Source organism: Pongo abelii, chromosome 9 (genome assembly GCF_028885655.2).
Source record: "Pongo abelii isolate AG06213 chromosome 9, NHGRI_mPonAbe1-v2.0_pri, whole genome shotgun sequence".
Taxonomy (NCBI): Eukaryota; Metazoa; Chordata; class Mammalia; order Primates; family Hominidae; genus Pongo; species Pongo abelii.
Window position 1 is genome coordinate 97,487,121 of NC_071994.2, and position 12,975 is coordinate 97,500,095.

General features: G+C 38.5%; 1 protein-coding gene across 1 annotated transcript in view; it reads left to right on the forward strand.

Moving 5' to 3' along the window:
- Nucleotides 1–12,022: 12,022 nt before the first annotated feature.
- PIWIL4 (piwi like RNA-mediated gene silencing 4) overlaps nucleotides 12,023–12,975 on the forward strand; it is a 56,570-nt gene continuing 55,617 nt past the window's right edge. The window contains exon 1 of the mRNA XM_002822363.4: nucleotides 12,023–12,336. Coding sequence (XP_002822409.3) covers nucleotides 12,250–12,336 — 87 coding nt within the window. The 5' untranslated portion in view covers nucleotides 12,023–12,249. The remainder of the gene's footprint in view (nucleotides 12,337–12,975) is intronic.

Sequence of the window (12,975 nt, forward strand, 5' to 3'; positions counted from 1 at the left end):
AACAGACTAATTCGTTGCTTTTCTTTTCATAACTCATTATGTGCATATTTATAGTTATTTTTATTACTTGGATTATATACTATACCAATTTATTAAACTTAGAAGAAGAAACCATTGTGATGCCAAAAGTACAGGTTCAAAGTACTTTTAATTTTCAGGTTGCTCCTTCATGTGTAGCTACTTAATTTATTCATTTTTTTTTCATTTGTCTAAGCCTAGCTGTGTCCCCAAACAATAATCAAAGTGTCTCCTCCTCCTCCCTCTTCCCACTCCTATAATTCTCCTTTTTCCTCAATGTGGACTGGGCAGAATTCTAGTTATATTTCAGTTATTTGAACTTATACTTGAGATTAAATCTGCACCTATAGACTCACGATGTAATTGGAACAGTATGTAATAGCTTTGACTTGTCTGATTTGCCTGATCATCTTGATATTGTGCAAGTGATAAGACTAGTATTTCCAGAAAGATGCTGCCATAAAGGTTATCTGTGGCCAATCAATGTCCAAATATGTGTGTCTCCTACAACCTGGCATATATTATCTGCTACCAGGATTACAATCTAGCTTAATCTGTATAAATTCCATATCTGAAAACAGAGTGGTGGTGGGATAACTAGAAATCCAAAATCAGTCAGTCAATCAGATTTATTAATGCACAAGGATCACAGAGACAGAGGTGGGATTACAGGCGCGTGCCACCATGCCCAGCTAATTTTTTGTATTTTTAGTAGAAACAGCGTTTCACCATGTTAGCCAGGCTGGTCTTGAACTCCTGACCTCAGGTGATCCAACCGCCTTTGCCTCCCAAAGTGCTGAGATGACAGGCGTGAACCACCGCGCCCGGCCCTGTTCTTTTTAATAATAGCCATTGTGACTGGTGTGAGATGTTATCTCCTTGTGGTTTTGATTGCATTTCTCTAATGATTGGTGATGTTGAGTTTTTTTTTTCATATGCCTATTGGCCACATGTATGTCTTCTTTTGAAAAGTCTGTTCATGAAAGTCTGCTCATGTCCTTTGCCCACTTTTTAATGAGTTTTTTTTTCTTGTAAATGTGGTTAAGTTTCTTACAGATTGTGGATATTAGACCTTTGTCAGATGCATAGTTTGCAAATACTTTCTCCCATTCTGTAAACTGTTTACTCTGTTGATCGCTTCTTTTGCTGTGCAGAAGCTCTTTTGTTCAATTAGATCCCATTTATCAATTTTTGGTTTTGTTGCAATTGCTTTTGGCATCTTCGTCATGAAATCTTTGCCCATTCCTATGTCTAGAATGGTATTGCCTAGGTTGTCTTCCAGGGTTTTTATAGTTTGGGATTTTACATTTAAGTCTTTAATCCATCTTGAGTTAATTTTTGCATAGGGTATAAACAAGGGGTCCAGTTTCAATTTTATGCATATGTCCTGCAGTTATTCCAGCACTATTTATTGAATAGGGAGTCCTTTCTCTATTGTTTGTTTTTGTCAGCTTTGTCAAAGATCAGATAGTTGCAGGAGTGTGTCCCTATTTCTGGGGTTTCTATTCTGCTCCACTGGTCTGTGTGTCTGTTTTTGTAGCAGTACCATGCTTTTTTGGTTACTATAGCCCTGTAGTATAGTTTGAAATTCTGTAGTGTGATGCCTCCAGCTTTGTTCTTTTTGCTTAGGACTGCCTTGGCTATTCGGGCTCTTTTTGGTTCCATATGAATTTTAAAGTAGTTTTTCCAGTTCTGTGAAGAATGTCATTGCTAGTTTAATAGGAATAGATTCAATGCTATTCCTGTTTAGGTTACTCTTAATCAGGAGACCGAACTGGCTAATGTGCCAATAGCTTTGTGTGGCACTATCCTAGATGTCAAGCCAGCCCATTAGGAAGGTTAGGAAGGTTAGAATAGATTACCCCACACAAATGACAGGCACAAATCTTGGCATGAAATAATATTATTCATTTATTGAAAAGGACTAGTGTGATGTAAAGGTGATTAACTCATAGTAGCACAGACAGCTTTGCTCTCTGATTCTCAGTCTGTAAAGCAAATCAGAGAGATTGACTACAAAGTTCCCCTGTATTTCCACTGGGCTATGTATCTATTTGAGTTTTCAGAGCACTATAAACACTTGGCTAGCAGTATTTTCTGAAGTTTTAAGTGAGTATATATTTATCATGCCCCATATATAATTAAACATAAAATTCTTAGTAATTCAAATGCCATTTTAAATGTTTCTTCATTTTATACTTTTCTACATTATATTTATGCTTCCCATGAATCTTAACAAATTCCTTTTGAAGCCAAAAGAAATGAATGTCTTACTCATTACATCTTCTTGCTCTGTTTGAAAGCACTTTATTTTGCCAGCATTCATCTAGCATGACTAATAAAGTTTTAAATTTATTTTTCATTGCTTCATACTAAAATAATCTAAAGTATTATATAGCATTTTGGAAAATTAGATGTACTCTCCTAGGTGTCTTCTTTAAAGATTTGTTAATGTCCTTTATTAACCAGTAATTCTATAAGCATGTAGCATATACCATTAACCACAATTATTTAGACATCAACTTTGGCAATCCTGCCATTCTGCTTAAAATTCCACTTGCATTCTCTTGATATTATGAATATAACATCTCACTTTATTTATTAAGTATAACAGTCTGGTGCCTAGACCCTAGACAGTAAGCAAGTTGAATTAAGGAAGAAAGATTAAACTTATTTCTGTATATCATAATGTGTGAGAGTAAACAATTTCATCCTAATTTAACCTAGTATTCTGCTTTCTTAATTGCCAAAGTTGTTGAGTCATTTGAGAAACATGATTAAGGAGTTGGAATAAAGGTTCTTTATGGAAACATGTGAAGTGATGAGACAATATAAACCAGAGAAGAAAAAGCTATGGGGGGATTTTCTCATGGTCTTCAAGCATCTTTAATCATTCAACAAATATTTTGCCAAGTTGCTTGGCACTGTTCTAGTTGCTGGGGATAAAGCAGTGAACACTCAGGCAAGGCTCAAGTCCTCGTGGTGGAAACTTCTGGAGGAAAGAAAAAATAAACAAGTAACTAAATAAGTCATTTTCTATAGCATATGAGGGCTCATTGTTCAGAATGATATCCAGCATTGTCAGAGGCATTTGAACCAGAGCAACAACATCTTGAATAGGGGCTGGGTACAATAAGCCTGAGACCTGCTGGGCTGCTTTCCCAATAAGTTAGGTATTCTAAGTCACAGGATAAGATAGGAGGTTGGCACAAGGTACAGGTCATAAAGACCTTGCTGATAAAATGAGTTGCAGTAAAGAAGCTGGCTAAAACCCACCAAGACCAAGATGGTGATGAGAGTGACCTCTGGTTGTCCTCACTGCTCCACTCCCATCAGCACTATGACAGTTTGCAAATGCCGTGGCAATATCAGGAAGTTACCCTTATGGTCTAAAAAGGGGAAGCATGAATTATCTACCCCTTCTTAGCAAATAATCAAGAAAAAGCCACAAAAATGGGCAACCAGCAGCCCATGCTGCTGCTCTGCCTATGGAGTAGCCATTTTTTTTATTCCTTTACTTTCTTAATAAACTTGCTTTCACTTTACTCTATGGACTTGCCTCAAATTCTTTCTTGTGCGAGATCCAAGAACCCTCTCTTGGGGTCTGGATTGGGACCCCTTTCTGGTAACAGCATCTTTTATCTTTGCTGGGACCCACATAAAGGAAAATGAGTTTTGTATCATGGGGTAGCAAAGAAGTTCCTTTAACAGGAAGAGTACATGAGGTTGACCTAAGTGGGAAGACAGCAGTTCAGAGAAGGTGAACTCTATTGAAGCTGCAATATGGCTATCTAAGCTGAGTAATTCCCTACATACATTATCTCATTTTACACTCACAACACCCCCTGTTGAGCTAAGTTTTATAATCCTCTTGTTACAGATAACTGAGAGGCGGAGCTACTCACTTCAGATCACACAGCTCCTCACTGAACAGCAAAGGCTGATTCTACATGTCTTGGACTCCAAGGCTACTGGTTTTCCCTGTGAACCACCTTGAGATTAGGTGGATGAAAGATCAACATTCTAAATATTTAAGCTTCTGTTTAGGATTGCTTAGGTAGTTTCTGGAATAAAAATAAGAAAAAAGACTATATTGGTGGCTTTCAAACTTCTTTTTTAAAAGAGCAGAATCTAATTTTCAAACAAAAGTTTATGTAGAATCCCAATATATGAAACAGATTAGAATAGAGCAGTCCTGTTGGAGCTGAGTCACTCATGACTCCCCTCACCCGCCCCCTCAGGAAATTCCCCCTCAAAGACTAAGCCCCAATGTCCCAACAACCTTCTCTTTGCCTAGTGAATATTACCATAGCATTAGGCCAAAACAGGGTCTGAACCAATTAGGATATTAACAAATTTGAATTTTATTACCTCAAGAAATCTCAGCTTTCATACTCCATGTGGGAATACTTGACTGGCCATGAAGTCTGACAATAGTGTGGATTGGGGTCATTGTTACTTGAGGCTTGAGTTCAGCAAGGGAATTACTGGGGCTGAGTTCAGTGGTTAACAGAAGGCTTACTGTTCCCAATTTTTCAGACTGAGGTCAACAACTCTGAACTTTGTAGATCTTAGGCCTGTTTGTTACTCTTGGTAATGCTCCCTTATTTACAGAGTTGCTAATGAAAGATATCCCACGATTCCAATCACCCAGCACTGAGAAAATCAAAAGTTTTAACTGAGTCCTTACTATAGTCATAAATTGGGAGCCCTTTCTTACGGTAACAAAATAAGCAGCCAATGTTGAGGGAATCTAACTTCCTTGTTTATCCTGGTAGGCCCCAAGCTGGAGCTGGAAAGACACCAAATACAACTCCGCACAATAAGGGCGGAAGTACTGACTTGGGGGAAACAGGGAAGAGCTTTGCTAATTGAGAAAATATTTCCTTTCCCAGTATGAGTGTAGGCGGTCCTGCTCCCTACCCTCCTCTATATGTTACCTATCCTTGGGAGAGATGCATGCACTGCTCTAACACATTCCATAATTAAACAGAGTAAGTGGACATGCCTGCAGCTCACACAGAAGGGACTACTGCAAAGGACCCAGGTCTACCCTGGCCATTGATATTAGAGGGCCAGGGATCCTCCCTCACCCCACCTTCTGCACGCTTCTGTAGGGCCTGGGAGCCAGTGGCCATCCCTGACCTGATTGCTGCATTCACTGAGTGTGCTTCTACATCTAATCACTCAGTTTGCAGAATGCACATGGGGGTGAGGGCAAGACCAGTATTATCTGTTGGGCACCATAACCACAGTGCCTAGGGCCCACAGTGCTTTTGGGGGCCCATGAAAATGTTTTAATTTCTTTTAAAATCAAAAGAGAAAAAATTTGGCCAGGCACGCTGGCTCATGCCTGTGATCCCAGCACTTTGGGACTCAGAGGTGGGCAGATCACCTGAGGTCAGGAGTCTGAGACCATCCTGGCAAACATGGTGAAACCTCGTCTCTACTAAAGATACGAAAATTAGCTGGGCATGGTGGCACACGCCTGTAGTCCCAGCTACTTGGGAGGCTGAGGCAGGAGAATCGCTTGAACTCAGGAGGCAGAGGTTGCAGTGAGCCGAGATCGTGCCACTGCACTCCAGCCTGGGCGGCAAGAGTGAGACTCCATCTATTTAAAAAAAAAAAAAAAAAAAAAAAAAAAAAGAGAGAGAGAGAGAGAATTTTTTCTTGTAATGGAAGAAAGAGCTCACAAAGGAAAGTGCTTAGGGCTGAGGAAAGTCAAAATGACACCACTGTGTCATTGGAATGGGACTTCCTGTTGGAGGTGGATGGATTTTCTTAGGGAAAGAGAGTGCTTATGTGAGGAAGTGCAAACCTAATGGAGAGGAAACTAGGGGAAGAACTAGGGAATAGAAAAGCTCTGTCTTGTAACCATTTCCTCCTCTTTTATCTTGTACATATAGAAACAATCTTAAATCCTTTCTGGAGCACAGTGGGACAAGGAAGCTGATGATGCATTTTGGAAAGATTTCCATTACAATGTTTAAGCAGTTTAACACCTAATGCTTAATGTGAATTTTTCTTTCTTTGAACATACCAATAATATATTTCTCACAATTTGTTTTAAAAAAGAAAGCAAGACTGTTCATGTTACAGATTCAAGAAGAGTAAAAAAGCATGACAACTAAATGCAATGCATTATTCTGACCTAACCATATTCCAGGCCAGAAAAAAAATTGCTTTTTTCAGGACACTTAGCAAAATTTAACTATGGACTATAGTTTAATCAGTAGTATTTACCCATTTTAAATCTCCCGATCTAGATAATTGTACTGTTGTTGTATAAGGGAATGAAAAAATATTCTTACACCTAACAAATACAGTAAGTCCTCAACGTTGTCAGTAGATTCTTGGAAACTTCGACTTTAAGCCAAACAATGTATTATGAAACCAATTTTGCCATAGGCTAGTTGATGTAAACAAGAGTTAAGTTCCTACGGCGTACTTCTGGTCACAAAGATATTACCAAACTTCTAAATACAGACTCAAAACACTTCTAATATTAAACATTGAAATGTAAGCTATACATACATTTAAGAAAGATTAATAAAAACAAGTAAGATAATTATTTACCCACATTTTCCAGTTTAGGGTCATGGGTGGCTGGAGCCTATCCCAGCAGCTCAGGGTGCAAGGCAGGAACCCTTCCTGAACAGGACTCCATTCCGTTGCAGGGAACACTCACGTCCACACCAACATTCACTTAGACTTGGACCTTGTAGACATGCCAGTGAACCTAACACGCACAGCTTTGGGATGTGGGAGGCAATTGGAGTACCCAGATAAAACTCATGTAGACATGAGAAGAATATGCACACTCCAGGGGCCGTGGCTGAAAATAGATTTTTTTCTCATCAACATTATACGGAAATGATGTTGAAAGAAGCGACATTATTCAAAGACCTGCTGTGCACACTAAACTATTTAAGAGTCAAAGGTCATGATGTCAACTTCTTTGCAAAATGGACCAGAAAAAAAAAAAAAAATATATATATATATATATATAAATATGCATACACACAAAGAAAAAATAATAAGGCAAATATAGCAAAATGTTAATTGGTGAATCTTGGTAAAAGGTTTATGGGCATTCTTTGCGTTATCCTTGCAACTTTTCTGTAAATGTGATATATTGCAAAATAAAAAGTTAAAAGAATGAGACAGTTCAAAATTAATCCAGTATTATTAAAAGAAGGCCCAATGAAGGTAACATATTGATGCACTAATTCTACAGATGTTGAACCACCTACACCTGTGCCTGAGGAATTAATTTTGTGTTAGCAGGAACCACGGGTATTGTCAAATAAATTAGCTGATGTGAACAGGCCTACACTTGTACATGATCAGGGTCTACCTAATAAAAAGTCATTTAAAAAATTAAGTTACAGCCACAGACGAGACTGAATAACTGAAAAACTAATTTTTACAGCTGACTTGCAGGATGAGTTTAGGCAAATCTTTAGACTATGCCTTCTCATTGATAAAATTTAGACACGAATGCTTGGACATTTAGATACTAATGCTTGGAACCATTACCATTTACAGTATTTCACAGCAGGCATGGAATCTGTTTTAGAATGAATACAATATTTTCCTACTGAACTATGTTAGCTTAAGTTTCCTCCCAAATAAACCTGAGATAAGGGCTTGCAAGTGGGTGGTTTATTTTGGTGACAGCAAGGAACAGGAGAGAGGGCCTCGGAAGAGTGAAATAAGGGAGGATGAAATTCAACTCAAGAATGCATTATCAAGCTCATCACTTCTGTGGCATCTAGTACTTGACCCCACTACGGACCCTCTGTGAGGCTAAAGAATGCACTGTAGAATTGTCTGCCCAGTGGATGGAAGAGGGAGGATTTATCCACATTCTCCCACCCCTTTTGGCAAAAGGTTGCCCCATGAAGGTGTTAACTTGAGGTTTGCTTCTGTGTCAGTATGGCTGAGTGGGTGTCCTTCTGTAGCAGAGAAGCCCTGGACAGAACTGAGAGATATAGGATTCAGTTGAGGTGCGATGCTATCAGGTTACACTGTGTGCAGTTGATTGCCATAGCAATGGCTGGAGTTGAAAGGTGGACTGAGAAAAATGTGAAGGAAGGGTGGCATGAGACAAGAGGCACCTATGACTAGCAGTATCCTGAGCCAATACATGCACATGGAGTGATCTGACCCAAGTTCAAAAGTATGACACACTGCAAAAAATGTACGGAATTCATTTTTATAAAATTTGTTCACCACACACGATAATAATAATAATAAATTACGCAATTTTTATTGTGTGGCAAACACCATACAAACATCATTATTATTTCATTTAATCCTTAAAACAATCCTTGGGGTAGACATATCTCAGCGATTCTCAACCAGGAGTGACTTGCCCTCCAGGGTACAGTGAGTCATGTCTAGAGATATTTTTGGCTGTTACAATTAGAGGGAATGCTATTACCATCTAGTGAGTAGAGGCGAGAGATACTGCTAAACATTCTGCAAGGCATAGGACAGCCTTCCACAACAGAGAATTTTCCAGTCCAAAATGTGAATACTGCTGAGGCTGAGAAATCCTAGTGTCACTATCCCCACTTTATAGTCAAAGAAACTGAGGCTAAATGAGATTACGTAAATTTCCTTGGGTGAGAAAGCTAGTAAACAATGGAGTTGGGATACAAACTCTGGTCTGCCTGACTTTAAAGCCATGCATACCTGTAACCTTACCATACTGCCTCCCTACTGATGGAGAACTTTGCTCCTTAGTTCAGCTAAAACCGAGTTCTTGTCACATGACCAGGAAAAGTTAGGCATGCAGACACATTGAAGGGTGAGGAAGCAGAATTTATTGGGCGAGAAGGAAAAAAACTTTCAGCAAAGCGACAGGCCCCCGCCTCAAAGATTCATTCCAGGCCATACATAGGAACTGAAGAGCCCAGGCTCCTCCCCACTGCAAACGGTTGGTTCCAACTAGCTGTGGCTCCAACCCCATTCTCCCAGTGTGCAGGCCAGTCAGAGGTTCTCCGGGCACCCCCTCCTTATCTTCCTCCTGCATCTATCACTACCACAGGGAAAGTACACGTGCATTTAAAAAACCGTATGTGGAAGGCACAATGTGACTGATTTGTATGTCGGTTATTATAGCAATCATAGAAGAGAGTTGAAAAATGCAGATAATGATTAGAAATCATCAATATTTCTGATTTTATAACACATTAGTATTTGGAAAATCGAAGGGATCTGACTGTTCAAAGGTCTCATGTATTCTTAGCCTTTCTTGTCACTCTGTCATGTTACCACATCAATGCAGGTCACATGAAAAGGAATGTGGTATCAGGAGGCGGTAAACTTGGAAAACATGGGCTGGAGACTATTCTAACATTCAGAAACAAAGCACAGATTTTCAGAAGTAGATTCCTTGTCCACACTGTGTTTTCCATCTGCCCCTCCTTTGTAACACAGCAGTTTATGATCACTCACAACTTTCAGACTCTTCCATTTTCAAAGAAATCTATTATTATTCATTAGACTAGCTTCACTGAACCAAGTCCAAGGCTGGCCATCTCTGCCCAAGGCCATCATTGTCTCTTGCACTTACCAGCAGTCAGGGTTAATATGTTCCAAGAGAACCTGATGAAAGGGTATTCTGATGGAGAATAAATAGAATGGCAGAGCAGGGCATAACACACAGGCTTTGGGCTTTTTCCTCTAGTAAGAGCTGCATCAAAAGTAAGGCAGATCACCTTCTTGGAGGGAGGAGAGTAGAAGATGAGTGGATACAGTGTGAGCTTTACAGGTTGACAGACTTGAATTGGGATCCCAGCTATGCCACATAATGTAGGGCCTTGGCCAAGTCACTTAGTTTGCCTAAGCTTTAATTTCCTAATCTATAAAACTGGGGCAATAATGCCTAGCATACTGTAGGTATTCAATAAACATTAGCTATTATATTTATTAAATTTTCAGCCCCCAAGTACAGAAAATTGAATTACTCATATTCTTTGATTCATTTTATATGACTCTCACGGGTCTGTGCAGGTTCTATATTATAGTATACTGTCTTTTGCTTTCTCTTTCTCTGCCCCATGCACATTCCTGTTTTATTCCCTTATATAAGTACATAATCTATTGTGTCTGTTCTTGGATATATATGTTTACTTAAAAAATTAGTACATATCCCATATACAGGTGTCCTTAATGTTTTAAAAATTAATGTAATATTTTATCATCGTATAGATCTCAATCTTTTTTTAAGTTTTTCCTTTATTTAATACAATGTGTTTAAGATCTATCCATGTTGCTAAATATATTTTTAGGTCATTATTCCTGAATATTAGCCTAGTAATCCACTCCATGTGTCTACCACATTTTACCTACCTGTAGCCCCTTCTGATGGGCACATAAGCTGCCTGCAACTACCTGCCACTCCAAATAATACTCTGATGAACAGCCTGTACATGTGCCCTTATAACTTCAGCACAAGCTTTTCAACAAATCCAGGGTAGTATTTAATAAAATTGTACACGCATTTATAATTAAAATAATCTTTGAGAAGTAGGAATAGAAGAAAGCTTTCTTAAGATGATAAGGACTATAAAATAGATATTTATAGCAAATATCAAACAAAATGGAGACATTTCAGTCTCTTTAAAATCAAAAAGAAAACAAGAATTCCAACTACCATAGTAACCTTCAACATTGCACTGAAAAATCTGAGCAACATAAGACAAGAAAAACAAATAAAAAGAATAAGAATGGATGAGACAAAATTATCATTATTTGTAGATGATATGATTATCTACATACAAATTCAACGAAATCAAAAGACAGGCTCTAAGAACTGAGGAATTCAGCAAGCTTGATAAACAATATCAGCTTTACAAAAACCAGTATCATGTGTCTAGACTAATAATTACCAAGTATGAAACATGACAAGAAGATATAGTTCACGATAGTAACAAAAACTATGAAATTTTCAAAAGTTAACTCAGTACATGAGACTTTTACGAAAAAAATTAAACTCTATTAAAAGATACAAAGAAAGACTTGAAAAAATGGAGAAATTTAACATTGTAAAGATGTAAGTTCTTCCTAAATTGATTTATATATTGGATACAATGCTATTGAAATTTAAGCAAGATATTTAAAGAAACTTGACGAACTTATTTTAAAATTTATATGGAAGAATAAAGTTTGTGAATAAATAAATCAGTTGGAAAAAATACCAAAGAGCAAAGACTTATCCCACCAGATTCTATGAAGAACACAAAGAAATAATGATACACAGTGTTAAAGTCTTGGTGCAGAAATGGAAGGCACAGACTAGATCTGTTTATACATGGGAATTTGTCATTTGCTGGAGGTGGCTTCACAAAGTATTAGAGAAAGTATATGCTATTTAACAGATGATGTCAAGGAAGAATGGCTCACTATATGGAGATAAAGTTGGACTTCTATCTCACTCACATTGTACGTATACTTACATTTGTGTGAGTGTAAATTCCTGAAAGATAGAAGATACTTGCTGTGAACAGTAAACTTACAAAGTTAATAAAAAGAAAATATTATATAATGTCCTTGTCCTTGTAAACTTAGGACAGGTGGAATTTTCTTTTAAAAAGACCCAAAAAGCACAAATTTAAAAATGGCTGAATTTGACAACATCGAAATTTAGGATTTTGGTTAAAGCATTTCATAGTAAAAATTAACAAGTGATAGATTGGAAGTAGATATTTGCAGATTTGCAATTTTTTAAAAAAGTTTTCTTCCAAATCACAAAGATGAGACAGTCCGCTTTAAAAATGGGCAACAGATGCGACAGGCAATTTGCAGAATGGAAAACTCCAAAACTATCACATGTATGAAAAGGTACTCACCCTCATTGGTGAACAGAAAATACAAACTGAAAAAAAAAATATTGTTTGATGCCACCCAGTACACCTAAGATTGGCAACAGTGAAAAAGCTGGATAATGCCAAATTTGGGGGTGGGGGTGGAAGTAATGGGAAGAAAAAGGAAGTCCTGCACTGGCCCACGTGCTCGCGCCAACCTCTACGCCCCAGCGCGCCTTCTCCACCCACGCACGGGCCTCGGACGCATTTCCAGCCCCTGCGTAGGTTGGGGATGCTGGACATCCACCGCCTCCGGGCAGTTTCACCGTCACATCCTCGCTATCTGTAGCCAAAGCAAAACATATCCTAACTGAGACTTTGCAGCTCTTGTGGCCACTCTGGGCTCACCGGGAACATGAGTGGAAGGGCCCGAGTGAAGGCCAGAGGCATCGCCCGCAGCCCCAGTGCCACAGAAGTAGGGCGCACCCAAGCCTCGCCATTGGTGTGTAGAATGCTTATTGCGCATGGTTTCGTTTTCTCCTACCTCTGTCTCTAGCCTGAACAATGCCTTCCTCTACATGTATCTCCTCCTCTCTGTTACGAAGTAGTGCGTTATCTTTTCTCTCAAGTTTGAGTCTTTCCAAGGTTTCTTCTAACAGTTTTTTCCTTCTAGGGATCTTGTCTGAGTAAGATATTAATGTAGGTATATTAGCCAGTAAAGAGGACTGAAGACTGGGGACAAATATGTCATTCTCTTCTACTTTCTGAGTTTTAATTTCATGATTTCGTTTTAAATTGCCTTGTAAAAAGTGATGTGCTTTCATAACATTACACGGCATATAATCTAATGCAGTTTTTCTGGCTAATTAGTATATAAAAATAAGTACTCTCACACATGTGGTTTAGATTAAACTACTGTTTCTTGAGCAGCCACTATAGAGAAAGCTCCTTGCTGGATTTAGGCAACTAGATTGACCTGCCAATAAGCAACTTTGGAGTGATGTTATTAATACAACTACATATTCTTAGCATTTGGAGCAAGTATTCAAATGAATAGTTTGTGGTCCTTATGCCTTTATTCTCATGAAGTGGTCTTCTCTGGACTGTGTTCATTTTTTAGCAGGCCAAGATAGAGTAACTT